The sequence below is a fragment of the Cornus florida genome, unplaced genomic scaffold, assembly GCF_030987335.1.
Source record: "Cornus florida cultivar Cherokee Brave unplaced genomic scaffold, ASM3098733v1 CherokeeBrave_3.0.0_Hap2_Chr08, whole genome shotgun sequence".
Lineage (NCBI taxonomy): Eukaryota > Viridiplantae > Streptophyta > Magnoliopsida > Cornales > Cornaceae > Cornus > Cornus florida.
Genome location: NW_026775578.1, coordinates 22051401 through 22067945, shown reverse-complemented (window position 1 = coordinate 22067945; position 16545 = coordinate 22051401). Strand labels below are relative to the sequence as shown.

Below are 16545 nucleotides of genomic sequence, written 5' to 3'. Positions count from 1 at the left end.
TTATATTGAATTGGCTATTTAACATTTGGCCAGTGATGATTCATTCATTTAATTAAATACGTACTTAATCTATTCACAATTAAGTACTAAATTAAGTTATCTAACAATACCTTTAAGTCTCACCTAATAATAAGTTTACCAGGTCCAAGTAAGCCCGTCAAACCAATGGTTTTGAAACGGGGTATTGTTAATTATAATTTGATTTAAAAGCATAAAAATCACTACTTTTAATTTGAGAAATTAACGCATAGGTGATATTGTTGAAATATCATGACATATAAAGAAAAAAAAAAAAAACTATAATTTAATTTTTATAAAATGGATGAATTTATATTGATAAAAAAATTTGAATTTTGAATGAATTTATAGAAATATTGGACATATATAACAAAAGATTGAATCTCAAAGAAATATTCTAATGACAATCTTTTTTCGATAGTTGTTCCAAGTGGGAGGTATTGTTTGTGCCTGGTAATTCCTCCTTCAAATATCCGACAAAAGTTTATGTTCTCATTGGATTTGAAATAGAAAAATTAATTATTTTCATTCCGAATATAATTGCATCTCCATTTCTCGTCATAAGGTTTAGCTTTTTTTTGGGGGGACTTTATTATTATTTTTTTAACGCGGCTAATTATTTACATAATGTGGATACTTTCTTCACCACTTAAGATGGGCCTGGATCTAATTTTCTTACAACATTTTTTGGGCTCACTATTGAACCTCGCAAACCCAGTGCACGATCAGCCCAAAATATTCACCTGGATCTAATTTTCTTACAACGTCTTTTGGGCTCACCTCTATTTAACCTCGCAACCCAGTGCACGACCAGCCCAAAAAATTCATTCAATTAGGGTTTTGGAAAAGGGTTATATAACTTGTAGCCCCCCCCCCCTCTCTCTCTCTCTCGTTCTTTCACTTCTTGCAGGGTTGACAGAACAGCGGTGGCGAGGAGCTAAGATCTGCAGCGAATAAACCCAAAATGGTCCGTTCTTCTGTTTATCCGTTTTAATGCAATCTATTTTATCCATATACATGTCTATGTATATATATATATATATCGCGTTTGGGTATATATTGCTTCTCAATTATTCACTTGCTTATAAACCTGATGAGATGTTAAAGAATACACATATGTAATTTACGTATATGAACACTTGTGTGGGTCGTATATTGCTTCTCAATAGTTGCTTATAAACCTAATCAGATGTAAATGCATACAATATATAATATATGTATATGTTTATGTAAAAGCTTGCCCACGTAGTCGGATTTATCCAGCTACTGTGTACCCAAAACAATGCCCTGTGGGTGGCACTGTCCTTAACCAAATGCCTAATTGCAGCAATTATATGAGACCACAAATGAGATGATCCTCAAGTTGTAAAAAGAAAAGTAAAACAAGAAATCCATCGCTAATGAACTGAAAATCCTCAAAACCGGGTGCAAAAGCTTCAAAATATGCAACAGAAAGGCTTTCTGATGCATCACCAGCAGCACCAGCATCAATTTGAGGGGGGTATCCGGGGTATCAGAGGAGATGATTCACATACCCAAATTAGAGATGATTTGATGGGTTGTAAGATTGCTTGTAATTAGGGAAATTGGTTGTAGATACCAAAATGATTGGGATATGCTTGTTGTAAACATGCCTTTAGTTAGTGTGGAGATGGATACTGGATTGTTGAAATTGAGAAACTAGGAAGTCGGGAAATGTATGGTTTATACTAATACCACGGATGCATATATTCCATTGGGATAAATGCAGGAATTCGTGAAAAGGGGGTATCTTATAGTTATGGTAGATTAATACACGACCTGTTCAAGAGTGTTCAAGAGACAGTCGCTTCTTAATCGAAACGCCACTATTCTTGAACAACTTGGATCCAGCCTTATTTTCTCACTATTAAAAATCGGATTCAATTGTCAACTGCCCCTATCGGAAATGGGAATGGTGGCGATTGCTGATAAATATTAATTGTAATTGAAAGTTTTTCCATGTCTATCTTCATTTCTTCTTTTAATTTGTTCACAAAGTAGTGAAATATATCATATAAGCATTTTAGTCACCTAGATAGTTGTTCAAAGTTTGTTTAGCACTTGTATACCTTTTAAGTTTGATGGTATTTAGAAAGAGCCTCATGACCGTCCTATTTCAGTTGTTTATAAACCGACTAAAAAAGCTTCCATATTTTTATTCTTGTCTTTCCCCTTCCATACTTGAATGTGTGCCTTCAAACAATTTTTTTCCCAGCAAGCATATTATGGAAATATGTATTTCTGATTATAAAAGTCATCAAGATTGCCAAGTAACTCGCCAGTGTTGTCCTCAATGAAAACATGTCTTGAGAAAAATTAAATATAGATTTTAAGTGGGATGCTTATTGACTAACATTGGTCAACCTCGGAAGAATGTTTTGACCATGATAATTGGTACCATAAATTTTGAACTCAAACAGGGACAATTATGATGACGTGGATATTAAAGTACTTATTTTTCTCTGTCTACGTCATTTGGTTCTTTTTCGGTATCTAATATTATTGTATCTTGATTTTTACATATGCCATATAGTTGAAGGTAGTTGTTCAGATTAGATTTTTGTGTTGTTAAACTTCATGCTTACGGGCTATGACAGGCAAGAGGTCTGAAGAAGCATTTGAAGAGGCTTAATGCCCCAAAGCATTGGATGCTTGACAAGCTTGGAGGTGCATTTGTAAGTCGAACTATCTCTACATGGTTCCCTTTTCCTCCGATACATTAGAATGCTCTCGTAGCATGTAAAAGAATTGAATGCTTATCCAAAATAATTCTTCATGTAGGCTCCAAAGCCATCATCTGGACCTCACAAATCCAGAGAATGCCTGCCATTGATCCTCATCTTGCGAAATCGATTGAAGTATGCTCTCACATATCGCGAGGTCATTTCTATTTTGATGCAACGACATATTCTTGTGGATGGGAAGGTTAGGACAGATAAAACATACCCTGCAGGATTCATGGGTATGCACAGTCCTACTGTTTTTGTTTATCATTCCTTTTCTCCATGTCTCCGTCTCTGTCTCTGTCTCTCTCTCTCTCCCTCTTCTTTTTTTTATTAATTTTTTTTTGGTTATATTATCACACTTGTTTCAATGGAATACAGTATTATCTTTATGGGAGAAATTTGTACTCACTACGGCATTAATTACTTTTCAGATTGTTAAGTTCTTGTACCAATGAATTACTTATATATAAAAAAAGGGGTCTTGTACCAATGAATGTAGAATACAAAAGTTACCAACTGATAGGTGCTAGATGGTATTTTTGGTGGAATTTTTAGAATGATATGTTGTCTGTCAGTAGTTTCATACCTATTAGATAATTGCTACCAGCATCGGGGGAAGCATAATTGTCAATGCCAAAATGGTTATATGATTATATCCATCTTGGTGAATTACAGACTCCAGCATCTTTACTGCAATTGTATATGTCACTAACTTTTAAAATCTAATTCTTTGAATATGTTGGTGGGAAATGTTATATTTCACTTATATTGTACGTTTTCTATTGGCAGATGTCGTATCCATTCCCAAAACAAATGAGAACTTTCGTCTCCTTTATGACACCAAGGGTCGGTTCCGTCTCCACTCAATTAGAGATGAAGAGGCAAAGGTAAGTCTTTTGCAATCCTCTTGATCTGGTTCACAACTATCTTTTTGCCTTTGAAGAAGAAGATACAATTAAGCTATGCCAAAATGAATCAATTTAATCTCTCTCTCTCTCTCTCTCAGACAAACACACACAAAGACGAACACACTTGTATTAATACCTAATAATATTCACGGATCTTTGTAATTCTTAAAAATAAATTTTCGCAAGCCCAAAACTCTTGAAAATGTGTAGAAAAACTAAGACATATGTGAAGCACTTTAAATTCGAAAAAGTCCACCATATGGGCAAAGTGGGTGTGTCAATTATTTGCAAGGACCAAAATAAATTTAATTACTCACATTTCAAAAATTCATTAACGTGAAAAATGTTTAGTTTAGATTAGCACGTCATAATATTATTATATATAAAACTCATTTCTTATTGTCATGTATTACGTTAAATTATTCAATTTGCATTAGGGAAAAAAATATGCTTTGGAGTTGTTATGTGTTACGTTAAATTATTCAATTTGCATTGGGAAAAAAAAAAATCTGCTTTGGAGTACTTGGATCAGTCAGCTATGAAAGGCTCTACGATGGAGCTGTAACTTAATAGAAAAAACAAAAGTGCACATTAATATTTGTACAGATGAATTTACTGACTTTTAGAGATGTATCGTTGGCAATGGCTTGCAGTGGTGCCTTTTGTTCTAAATATTGTTTGTTATCTGCAACTCTTTATAGCAAAATATAAACCAAAAGAAAGTATATATACAAGTAAAACAAACCAATGTCAATTTCATACGAATTTAGAAAGGGGAATTGGATAAATTAGTTTTTGGGAGTTGATTAGTTTGAAGCATTTTATAAGTTATTGTAGGGCCAAAATAGGAAAAATTGGACATAATTGCCCCATTTAGGATATTTAAGGGGGGTAACAATGTGTATTCTGTTACATCACTTCATAGTTCAGCCTTATGCCTTAACTTATCAAAAGGTATGCAAAAATAAGGTTCTATTGTAGATTTGTAGAATTAAGAGGTAAATCAGGCTTCAACAAATTTTGTGATCTCAGAGGGTTTTAATAATGATTCTGCCCTTCGGGGAATCTTTTTTTTTTTTTTCCCCGGCTTTTGTCTCATCTCATGTGTCATTATGCAAAGTTGGCAAGTTCATTGAAAGTTAGATGCATAATTAGATGCATTCTTTCGATAGTTGTTTGAATTATAATTCTGTTATTTTCTATCTCATTTTGCATGTCAAGAAACTCTTCAGCTGAGTCTGATTTGTTTAGTATTTCTCTACAGTTTAAGCTATGCAAAGTCCGATCTGTGCGGTTTGGGCAGAAAGGCATCCCGTACGTGAATACTTATGATGGTCGAACCATCCGCTACCCAGACCCACTCATCAAGGCCAACGACACCATCAAGCTTGACCTGGAGAGCAACAAAATCACCGACTTCATCAAGTTTGATGTTGGGAACGTGGTCATGGTGACAGGTGGAAGGAATAGGGGTCGTGTGGGAGTCATCAAGAACAGGGAGAAGCATAAGGGGAGCTTTGAGACTATCCACGTCCAGGATGCTACAGGGCATGAATTTGCAACTCGTTTGGGCAATGTGTACACCATCGGGAAGGGGACAAAGCCATGGATATCTCTTCCTAAGGGCAAAGGTATCAAATTGTCCATCATTGAAGAGGCCAAGAAGAGGCTTGCTGCTCAAGGAGCATCCACTGCCTAGACTTCAAAAACATCATCTGATGTAGTTTGGAATAGTTTTGTGTTTCTGATTTTGTTTTGTCGTTATTCAATGCTGGTTTTATGCTCAAACGTTCTGGGAACAGTTTCCTTTAATTAATACTGAATGGCTTATAAGGTTTTTTCTCGGAAATTAATACCTATTGAGGTTTCAAGCATAATTAAACTTTATATTTTGTTGAAGTATAATATTCCTCTGCTGTCACATACGATGACGACCTGCAGAGTCAGTATGCATGATTTAAAAGAAAAAATGATTTTAAATAGTTAGAATTACTAATATGTGTGAAATGACTTGGATATGAAAGAATGAGGGGTTAAGTGCATAAACCCCCCTAATATAAGGTTTTGTGCACAAAAAGTTCATTCTTTTTTAAAAAGGTGCATTTTAATTTATAAAATTTTAAAAAAAATGTGCAAATAAATCCCTTAAACCATTTTTTTTTTTTTTTTCAAAATTAGCATAAAATAAATTTTAAAATCCTAATTTACCCAACCTCCCGGCTGCCACAACAATTGGTGGTGCCGCACCGAAAGCCGCCACCCCCACACCCACACCCAATACTATTAAAAAAAAAACTTCAAGCTCCTCTTTTGTTTAAATCTGGATGCCCACTCTCATCATCAAACCCACCTCTCTCTCTTTCCCTCTCTTCATCTCCATTTCTTGCCCCCGAAAATCAATACCCATTCTTCATCACCAAACCAACGGTGGACTCCTCATAGAAGTAGTCTATGAAAACCAAGTTCCAGAGAAGATCTATGGACATGACTAGCTAATTGGAGATTATAAACAGAGACTTATGGTGGAAATGATTAAGCTTACACAACGGCGTCGCTGCAGTTCGGTGAAGACCTAGTTCGGTGAAGTCTATAGAACCAATGCGGTGAAGCTTACACAGCGGCGTCGCGGAAGTGAGAGCGCCGCAACCAATGTCGAACAACAAAGCCCTGATGGCGCTGAGGACGTTAGTAGAATCCGAACGGCAAGGGGCTTTTCTCGCTGTCAGTGACTCATCGTCAATGTCGACGGAGGCGCGATCGACGATGATGGTGTCGTATGAGGGGAAGTGGGGGGAGGTGGAGCTTGGGGTCGAGTTCTCTGACCTCAGTGAACAAGCAGGTGGAGGAATCGACTTGATTCTGTTGGATTGGGAAATTAGGGTTTTGATGGAAGCGGGTAGAGGAGGATGTGGTGGTGGTGAAGAAAATTGCAGGCGTTGAAGAGGCGACCGGGTCTGTATTCCCAAAATTAAGGTTTTGCAGGGGTGGAAGAGAGGCTAAAATAGTAATTTTACCTTGCATTATTTTTTTAAATATTATTTCATTTTACGGATAAGAGTGTATTTTCTTGTTTTTATGCGAATGGAGAGTATTTGTACTAAATTAATTAATAGTACAGGAAGCTTTATACCATAGACTTTTTTGCACTTCACTCAAAACAGGGAAGCAATTGCGAATTTATTTATTTATTTTTTTTTTATTTTCTGCTCAGTGCTAGTTGCTTCAATTTGAATCACTGAAGCACAATCAACGTGATGTTTTATAGTTATTAAGACACTCGTTAATTTTTTTTTATTTTTTTTGGCCCTATCCTTTCCGGATTCTTAGATTGTTCTTGAGCCAGAATTCTGATTTTATCTGGTCTAATATTGATCACATTTTTGATGAGACTAATTTTGACTTGTTACAAAACTCAATGTACCGTTGCGTCCATCATGCACTTGGCCCTCTTACAAAAAAGGTTGGGGCGTCAGTGTCATGTAGCAATCAATGGACAGTGGTGATTGATTTTCAAATGAAAATGAACCACTAATTTGCCTAGAAGGGAATTCCAAGTTGTAAATAGCATATGCACCATCCCTTAATCCTGAAATTGATTGACGATTGACCAGAATCTGTTCATCACACATTTGCCCAATGTGTTTCTAGTAGACTTTTCTCATCCATGCATAGAAGGCTTTAAAGAACAGTCAACTTTTCCCATCCAATGACACAAACATCTTGAAAAAATATAATAACAGCTGCTGGAAAAATAGGGGACCGTTAACGATCGCTATTATCTGCTTTAATTGAAATTTTCCTTCCAAGCCCAGTGTGGCCCAAATTGATAGGAACAATGGATGAAATCTTCAATTAAATGGCAAATCCCATAAACGTGGACCACTCTATATCTTGGTCCCCAAATCCAACCACCAACCCTACACAATGAATTGACTATGGAGTGACTGCAAACAAACCCTAAAATGACTTTGACTATCGAGTGACTGCAAACCGTTAGTCTCTTGCTTTCTCAACCAGTTGAACTATAGATGTGGACAAACAGTTGCAGATTCAGTTGGTCACTAAATTATGCAGGACTCAAGTCAAGCAATAAGGCAACACACATGGGTTTTCTATGGTGGGGAAAATTTTGAAATATGAAATAAAATATCATCATGCATTTTTAACCAATATGGTAGAAATGACTAACCGAGGCAGCGAAAGGAAATGCATTTACCGAAAATCAATATGTTATAGAATTGATCAAACTAGTTCCATCGTATGCTTAGCTTTTACACCTAACCACACCCAAAATCACTAAGCAAACATTTAAGACCATTAGACACCGCACAGGCACACACCACTAGCCAAAGTAGTTCAATAAAAAGGAACACGATTAACTCCTCCATCATGCAACAGCTTCCTGTTCCTCGAGAAGCATCTGATCGAAGTGCCACACCCCTGGAATTCCACCAAAACAATTAATTTTAGACAACAGAAAATATAAAATCAATGCTGTCATTGCCAAATCAATGTGCAAGTGTGAAAACAATAACTACATCAGTTCACAGCTGCACTTGCTTTGGCAATAACCATTTCTGCTTCAACCATAGTGGCAGCCAGTGGAACATCTTTGAAAAAATATAAATAGTAAAGGGAAATTCATGGTTGAATTGGGAATTTTGAACTCATACCATGTCCTTTGCCAACTCTCCTCAACTGAGCAACATATTCTGAGATCTTCTTAATGGCTTCCACCTAATGTGATATAATGAAAGGCCAGATTCAGTATCATACATGAAATCTGAAGGTGTCTGTAATGGCCATACTAATAAAGAGCACATTTTTTGACAGAGGAGACGTGAAAGTAATACTTCACCTGCTCAGTCAAATACTCGCTTTCCACAAAATCAGCCAATTGTACATCCTTGCTCCTTTCAGCTACCTGTTCTCATCAAGTTAAGAGAAATGCATCAGTAAAATAAGCTGTCTCAGTTAGCAAAACTACATTTTACATTAGTTTACAGATCCACCACGGCTCATCGATTCTGGGTGTTTTCAAGTCTTGATGCATGACAGTTTTATTCGGTTTCATATTACAGCATCGAGTTTCCATTCATAGCATCTCGCCACAAATTAAAAACAAGCTGAACAGTATCCTGATGCTGAAGCTATGTTAAATAGGCTTTTCTTTATAAGTGAATCACTTGTGCGGGGCTCATGACTCTAGGGTATGAATATGAGAAACTGTCTTGAGATGTTTAGCCAACGTGCACCTTGCAAACATCTCTGATAATTTAAGCTTATAGTATAATTGTACATAAGTGTTCTTAACACGTTCTCTTTGATACATTATTGCTTCAGATTGAGTGAAGAGTCCAAATTGAAATTGAACTCTCTGTAACTTAGACCATAATTTAATTTACAAACTAAGTAAGAATATATATATATATATATATTCTAAAAATGATCTATAGTGTTCTGTCATTAGAGACACAGCCACACCCAGAACACGTAGATAAGATCATATAACATATGATAAAGAAATGTAACAATAATAGACTGAATAAACAATATGAAGTTTTAAGGGGATGTCTTACACCGTGCAAATGCAGGAGCTTTTCATTGGTTAGCTTCTCCAAAGACAAGGTAAGTTCCATTGCTAAGTCACAAAATTAAATACCATTAGTGCTACTTTTTACTAAATAGATACAGTTGCAATCACATCACTGCATCATAATAAGAGATCAAAAATAAGAGACGCAAGTACATAAAGTTGACATGGGACATGAATACAGAAAACAAACCAATCAATACAAAATCTAGCGATAAACTAATTACCCCATGAACTCTAAAAGGTTGAAGGATCACCATACATATCTATGCATGACTAGAACACAGAAGTACATGTGTTTGGAAATGATTGATGCATGCTTATGTGTGCATTGAACGTTTACATAAACATATATACATGCTAATCAATAATTTCCATACCTATCGGTAAGACTGAAGATGAATGCAGGAAGACACAGGTAGTTCTCAATAAAAAATAAAAAATAAATTGCTTGGGAAGTTGTATAGTCACACATCATATATAATTCAAGCTACCTCACGCTACACATGCACAAACGTCTAAAGACATGGAAGGTCATGGAAACCATATGATGGTTCTTGAATTATCCATGTGCAAAGTCACATTAACATAAGTACCGTGTTCTTCTAAAACATGTCATGCAAAGACCAAACTCGTTCTTTATGGGGAAAAAAATAAATATAAAAAAAAAAACTGTAAAAGCAAGGTAATGCTTTACATTATATTGCATCAAAAATACAGAGAAAAGCTCGCCAAACTCGCCAAACTCACCGTACAAGGCATCTCCTTTCTCAGCATGATCAAACTCAGATAGTGGCATCAGAATAGATTGCAGCTTCACTTTCCCACCTCGTTTGTTCTGAAAGTCATTGAACAAGAATTAGGGTTTTAAATTCATTATACAACAAATCATTTCAGTTTGTAAAGCAAAATGAAAAAAAAAAAAAAAAAAAAATTCAACCATAGATGCAAATGGTCAAACACACCTGATACTCCATCAATTTCTCTGCATGGTCTCTTTCCTCCTCACTCGATTCCTTGAAAAACCTATATGTAACAAAAAATAAATCAGATTGAACCTAATAACACACCATAGAAAGAGAAATATAACTTGTTTTTCAGAATATTCGAAGATTACTTGGCAAGTCCCTTGAGAGCAACATTGTCCCGATCGAAATAGGCATACATAGCATGATACACATATGAAACATTGTATTCAACACTGTCATCATAGAAAAATAGACATAACTCATTAGAAAGTAGCTTCTTAATAACACAGTCAGAACTGAAACAAATCCCCAAATTAATAGCTTAAAACAAAAAAAAAAAAAAAAAAAAAAAAAAAAACAAACCTCAGAATCTTCCGATACGTAATTAAAAAAAAAAAACCCAGAACACCAGAGAGATTTTCTAGGTTTCTTGTGCAATTAATCCATATAGATACATATATAAGAAAGAGTACTCAAGTAAGGGAGACTTAAGTAAGGGAAATGGAAACCCACTTGATTTGTTCATTGATTGCGGCCTCGCAATCGTCAGAATACTTCTGGCGAGCAAGAGAAGCTTGAGGGAGAGTAGGTACGAGCATAAGCTCCTTCTTCACCTCTTCAAAGGGCTCGAACACGACACCAGTAAGAGGCCGACTGTTCGTGCCCTTGGATGCACAAACAACGAACCCATTTCCGGTCTTCGCCCGCGAAAACCTCTGAACAGAGGGCGAAAACGACGAAGCCGAAGACACAAAGGAGCTCAGATTGTCCCCGTTAGTGTTCAAGAGAGAGAAAGCCGCAGCAGCTCTGAGAGTCATCCTACTTCCTAGAGAGAGAGATTTATAGAGAGAGAGAGGATTGGGAGGAAGAAGAACAGGGGAAATGAAATGAGAAGGTTTAGGAGAGGTGTGTGGTGGAGAGAGAAGATATAGAGTGGTGGAGGTGGGAAATGAGAATGTTTAGGTATCGGATGTGGGCCGTTGGATGGGAGAAACGTGGACGGATGAGATTGAGTGGTGGACTGGAGAGCGTGGCTGGCTCGTGGCATATCTGGAGATGCTTCTGGTTGTCTTGTGGAAATTTTGGAATCCCTATAAAAACAATCTGGTCCACATTCAGAAAAGGTTAAAAATGATAGTAATAAAGTTGGATTTGATCATGCATACATAAAAATATGAAATGGTGGTGTAAATTAGGGCTTTTTTTGTTTGTTCATTTGTTGCCAAAGTTTTCATCACAAAGGGGACCAGAATTGAGAGAATCTTTTGTTTATTTGGGAGTCACTATTTAACTTCAAAGAGATAAGGATGTGTACAGTATTATCACATGTTGTCAACTTATCACTAACCTCAAAAGTAAAATAAATAAATAAATAAAAATAATAATAATAAAAAGAGAGAAGAAAGAACAGCAAACCAATGTCTTATTCATTGAAGACCAAAAATAATTAATGCTCTAAACATTTATCAAAAAAAATAATTAATGCTCTAAACATTTATCAAAAAAAATAATTAATGCTCTAATATATATTTATATATACACATTTTATAATGTTTTTTAGAAATGTATGAGAATTCTTTTAAATTAGTCAAATAACCAACTTATACTACACTAATAAGCACCTTTCATTAAGAAATGAGAGATAATTATTATCTCCTTTTGGAAGTTACAAAAGTAATTAGATTTGATGTTTCAAAGTCAATTTGTTGGTCGGGGAAAAGGGAAAGATAAAAAGAAAGGAAGGTGCAACATATATGGGAAGGATGGGAGGAAAGAGGGAAAAAACATCCTTTTCATTTACTTTGTGAGCCCACATCGTCAACATAATTTTGTCATTGTCAAGAAAAAAATTACTTTTGAAGAGGGAAGAAAATCCTTTTCATTTACTAATGAGCTCACATGCCAATATAATTTTGTCATTGTCAAGAAAAAAATTACTTTTATTTTATTACATGTACAAAACACTCTATACCCTTATTCGTTATATTTTATAAAATACATTATACAAAATGTATTATTATATCATTCAACTTTTCTTTTTCAATGAAATTAAAATACATTCTTTACTTATTCTTCTTTTTTGCATCAAAAAATAAATCGTTCTAATCCTGGTACGTCTTCTTTATTATTTTGTTCTTCCCTTATATCTTTGTTTTTCTTCGACCCTAAATCTTATCAAAAGCTGAAGGATTGTTTATAAGTCAGTTTTTTTACTCACTCACTAGACCAATCCAGAGAGTAATTGAAGGGAATTTTTTTTTCAAAAAGAAATAGAGGAACATCTTCTCCCTCTATTTTATTTTCTTTTTCTAAAAGACAATTCTTTTTTAGGGAAGGAAATAATGATCCATAATACAGTTTCTTTCCTGTCTCATTTTCTTCTTTACTCAATTAAAGACTAGGGGAAAAGTCTTTCGTTTTTTATCTAGGTAATATCTTATTTGATTCTGGACTTAATTCTTTTTTTATTGATTGCCTTGTACGCATGACATACAAACTCATAAAATTCTAGTATCAATTTAAAGACACAGTGATTAAAGCATGTAGTGTGGGGCTGAGAGCAAATGGTGTGGGTTAAAAAGTTATTTATCTACTTTTTAAAAATTAGAGTGTCACGTGAGTTAAAAAGTGATAATGTGATACTCTATTTTTTATTATTCATATGTTCGATGGTGTGAAATCCAATTATTTCATTATTATTTTATTAATTTAATTTAAAAATTAAATAAAAAATTTTAATTTTAATTTAATAATTTTTTGTCTTCTTCCCAACGGTTATATTTTCAACGGTTATATTTCAATTTCTATATAAACCACTCATTCTATCTTCTTTCAATTATGAAGTCCAATTCTTTGCATTCTCAAGTCCATTCACTATTCTTTCAATTTCTATATAATAAATCACTCATTCTATCTTCTTTCAATTATCAAGTCCACTTCTTCGCATTCTCAAATCCATTCTCTGTTCTTTGAGTCTTCATATTTCTTATACAAAAAAATAATGGCTTCATTGTGATACCCCTATATTCTAGAGCCACGGGTGATCAGGTCCGAGTACAGATCTGAGGGATACCAAACAATTAATATGTAAAACGAACACGGAATACAAAACTGAATTTAAAAAGAAATAAATAATATAGCTGAAAAGAAATCTAATTACAAAATCTTCAAAGGTTATTATTGTAAAACCAATAATCCAAAACCTCCATTTATTTACAACTCGGGAATCCATCTCATGGACCCCTAATAAAATCCCAAACAAAAGAGAAAAGAACTGAAACAAGTCCAAAGCTAAATAAAGAAAGTAATCCTATATAATCGGATGAGTGAATGCCTGTATCTGCTCAGCACGTTCAAACTCTAACCCTGGAACTGACGAACACCTGAAAAATAAGAGAGTGGGTCAGGCCTATATGCAAGTCCTATTCTACTACGATCCATATATAAACCCGATACGCAGATACATCCTAAATAGACTCAACAATATTTAGAGTAGTCTATATATGTATATAATACACACTATAGGACGCTCACTAGTCCAATAGGTCTGTCTCAGCCTGAGTAGAGATACCATGCAAATCGCACATTACGTGGTCATGTGTACCTAGACCTACCAGGGAATAACAACTACTGTCCAACTATCCATCCTAAGCGATATACGCACCCTAACCATGGTCCTGAGACTCAAGCTCATACCATGGTACCATAACATAGATATATAAAATCCGTTCCAGATGTGTCATTCAAAAGGTTTATTGACCTGACACCTAATTATAAGTAGGACTTAACTTATATAGTTAATCCATCTTATTTCCATATAGGTATGACTTAGTATTAAACTAATCCGTCCCTAAAATAGGTAGGTCTCAGTGTTTTGAACTGAGCCGTCCCTATTATGCCACCGTCCCATACCGGTGCATATCCATCCCTGTAAGCAGGACTTAACTTTTTATAGTTAATCCAACTCACTCCAAGTTAGATAGGATTTAGTGTTTTACTAATCCATCCCTAGTATGCCACCGTCCCATACCGGTGCATACAAATCTCCACATAACATAATTGTTAAAACAATATTTGTTATTTATCTCTACTATCCAGAATATGCATCATATAGTTTAATACATATATCATGATATTAGACAGTCATTATAGAATTCTAAAAATCACATTCTAACTATCTAAGTTGCTACCACCAGTGACGAAACTGTTACGCTTCTTCTCCTCTGTATCCACCTCCTCCAGTGCAAAGAGAGACAAGCGTGTGAACTGCTGCTCATACTCCGCCACTGTCTTGTTTCCCTGCTGCAGATTTAGAAACTCGATCTTCATAGCTGCCCTGACTGCATAGGGAAAATATTTCTCGTCAAAGCGAGCACTGAACTGATCATAAAACAATGTCATCCTCTCCTCTGGGTTGGTAACTGACTCCCACCACTGTAGTGTATCCCCAACTAACTTGAAAGTAGCAAACATCTGCTTCTGAACCTCCGTGCACTGAACCAAACAAAGATGACGCTCAATGTCCTGTTTCCACTGGTGAGCCGTTCTCACATCGGTTGAGCCTGAGAACACAGGTGGACTCCCCTTTGTGAAAGAGCTCCTAGCCTTTCCCCAAGAATCCGTCTGAACCACTGGTGCTAGTACAGGTGCCTGCTGAACCTGTGGTTGGCTCTGGAGTGCAGCTGTTACCCCAGCCTCTATAGCCCGAGCAACAAGGTCATTGAGGTGTGGAGGAATCTCTGGATCTCTGACCCGACCCTGAGTCTGTTGAACTTCCTCCTGCTCCTCCTGAAACCTCAGCATTTGCTGCTCTTCTTCCATTTGCCGACGTTGTAGACGTTCCTGCTGTCTACGTGCCGCTCTCTTCTGTCGACTGTTCATGTTCTGTCCTCTTCCAGTGTTAACCATACTGTTAACATAGAAAGACAGACATCAGTACGAGTTTAAACGAACCGTAAAAGAATTCAACGAATCCTAAACATGAGCTCTATATAAAAAAAACGCTACGTAGAAGTCTTAATACGAAACGTCCTAGAGACACTTGAACCTGGAGTGCTCTGATACCAACTGTGATACCCCTCGAATCCGAGACACGGGTTGATCAGGCCCAGGCCCAAACCCGAGGGAATATCAAACAATTAAAGTATTTTAAAACGAACACAGATGACAAAATGAAATAATAAAAATGGAAATAAAACTGATAGAACATTTAATTATAAAACCCTCCATGCATAACTGAAAAATAAAACTCCAATCCTCCAAAATTCCAAGGTTACAACTTGGGAATCCATTGGAGGACCCCTAACCAAAAATTCAACTGAAACTGAAAACTGGAAATAGATAATGCTAGAAACATCGAGAGAAGTCCTACGTAATCAGATGGATGTGAGACTGTACTCGACAAGCACGATCAAGCTCTAAGGCTGGAACCGTCCTGTACCTGAAAAGAATAATGAAGGAGTGGGTCAGACTCACGAGCAAGTTCTAATCTAACTGCAATCCATACAGTGACCCGATACGCAGATACACCGTAGACACCTCACAATATCTATCTAGTCCATAAGTATAAATATATCCACACTAAGGGACATTCACTAGTCTATAATAGGGGTCTCAACCTGAATAGAAGGTAACATGCGAATACGCACCCAAAGGTGGGCATGAGTATTTAGACCTAACAGGGTACACCTCAACCTATTATAACTAGTTACGCATCCACCGCATATACGCACCCTAACCAACGAGTCTGAGACTCAAGCTCAGCTCGTAGTACCATAAACATATATATGACATCCATCCGAATCCAGGGTATGCAATTCAACTATTTATTAAATTGACATACAATAAACTAACTAGTTAGTCACTCAACTTATTCAGTTGATATGACTTAACTACCATCCGTTAATCCAGGAAGTCATCCAACTTGGTTACAGCTGATCTGACTTAGTCACAATTAGGATTCGATATCTTTCAATCCATTCCATTAATCCATTAGGTTAGGTTTATACGTTTTGAGCTAAACCGTCCCTAGTATGTCACCGTCTCATACCGGTGCATACAATCCTCTATATCCAGGTAAATTACAATGTATACATAATGAACAAGTAATTTATAGTCCAAAACCACCATCCAAATAATTGCAGAAAAGTATTTAAGATTTCAGCAGTTTAAATCCCAGAATTAAACCATGTAATTGCAGGAAACAGTTTAATAGTTTACACAACTAGCATCCAAAGCACGCATAGACCCAATCCAATATATCAATGACTTTATCATGCATTTAGAGCAAATTCTATAATCCCATTATAGTC

At 35.9% G+C, this 16545-nt stretch overlaps 2 protein-coding genes across 2 annotated transcripts; one reads left to right on the top strand and one right to left on the bottom strand.

The window, feature by feature from the left end:
• Positions 1 to 866: 866 nt before the first annotated feature.
• On the top strand, positions 867 to 5522 carry LOC132270756 (small ribosomal subunit protein eS4z-like). The gene is made up of 5 exons (XM_059771955.1): positions 867 to 985; positions 2637 to 2714; positions 2821 to 3001; positions 3555 to 3652; positions 4938 to 5522. The coding sequence occupies exons 1-5, from the start codon at positions 983 to 985 to the stop codon at positions 5370 to 5372; spliced, it is 795 nt and encodes a 264-aa protein (XP_059627938.1). The 5' UTR covers positions 867 to 982; the 3' UTR covers positions 5373 to 5522.
• Positions 5523 to 7884: 2362 nt separating this feature from the next.
• On the bottom strand, positions 7885 to 11142 carry LOC132270757 (ferritin-2, chloroplastic-like). The gene is made up of 8 exons (XM_059771956.1): positions 10748 to 11142; positions 10384 to 10467; positions 10232 to 10292; positions 10017 to 10104; positions 9253 to 9314; positions 8532 to 8597; positions 8347 to 8410; positions 7885 to 8113 (listed from the first exon to the last, which is right to left on the bottom strand). The coding sequence occupies exons 1-8, from the start codon at positions 11050 to 11052 to the stop codon at positions 8061 to 8063; spliced, it is 783 nt and encodes a 260-aa protein (XP_059627939.1). The 5' UTR covers positions 11053 to 11142; the 3' UTR covers positions 7885 to 8060.
• Between the last annotated feature and the right edge of the window lie 5403 nt (positions 11143 to 16545).

What these genes read in the sequence shown, in the direction of transcription:
- LOC132270757 (XM_059771956.1), bottom strand. Translation starts at nt 11,052, where the DNA reads ATGACTCTCAGAGCTGCTGCGGCTTTCTCTCTCTTGAACACTAACGGG. An exon ending in GAAAGGAGATGCCTTGTACG is followed by an intron (nt 9,315 to 10,016) that starts GTGAGTTTGGCG and finishes TTTGTGACTTAG; the next exon opens with CAATGGAACTTACCTTGTCT. An exon ending in GAGAGTTGGCAAAGGACATG is followed by an intron (nt 8,114 to 8,346) that starts GTATGAGTTCAA and finishes GTGGAATTCCAG; the next exon opens with GGGTGTGGCACTTCGATCAG.
- LOC132270756 (XM_059771955.1), top strand. An exon ending in ACAAGCTTGGAGGTGCATTT is followed by an intron (nt 2,715 to 2,820) that starts GTAAGTCGAACT and finishes TTCTTCATGTAG; the next exon opens with GCTCCAAAGCCATCATCTGG. An exon ending in TTAGAGATGAAGAGGCAAAG is followed by an intron (nt 3,653 to 4,937) that starts GTAAGTCTTTTG and finishes ATTTCTCTACAG; the next exon opens with TTTAAGCTATGCAAAGTCCG.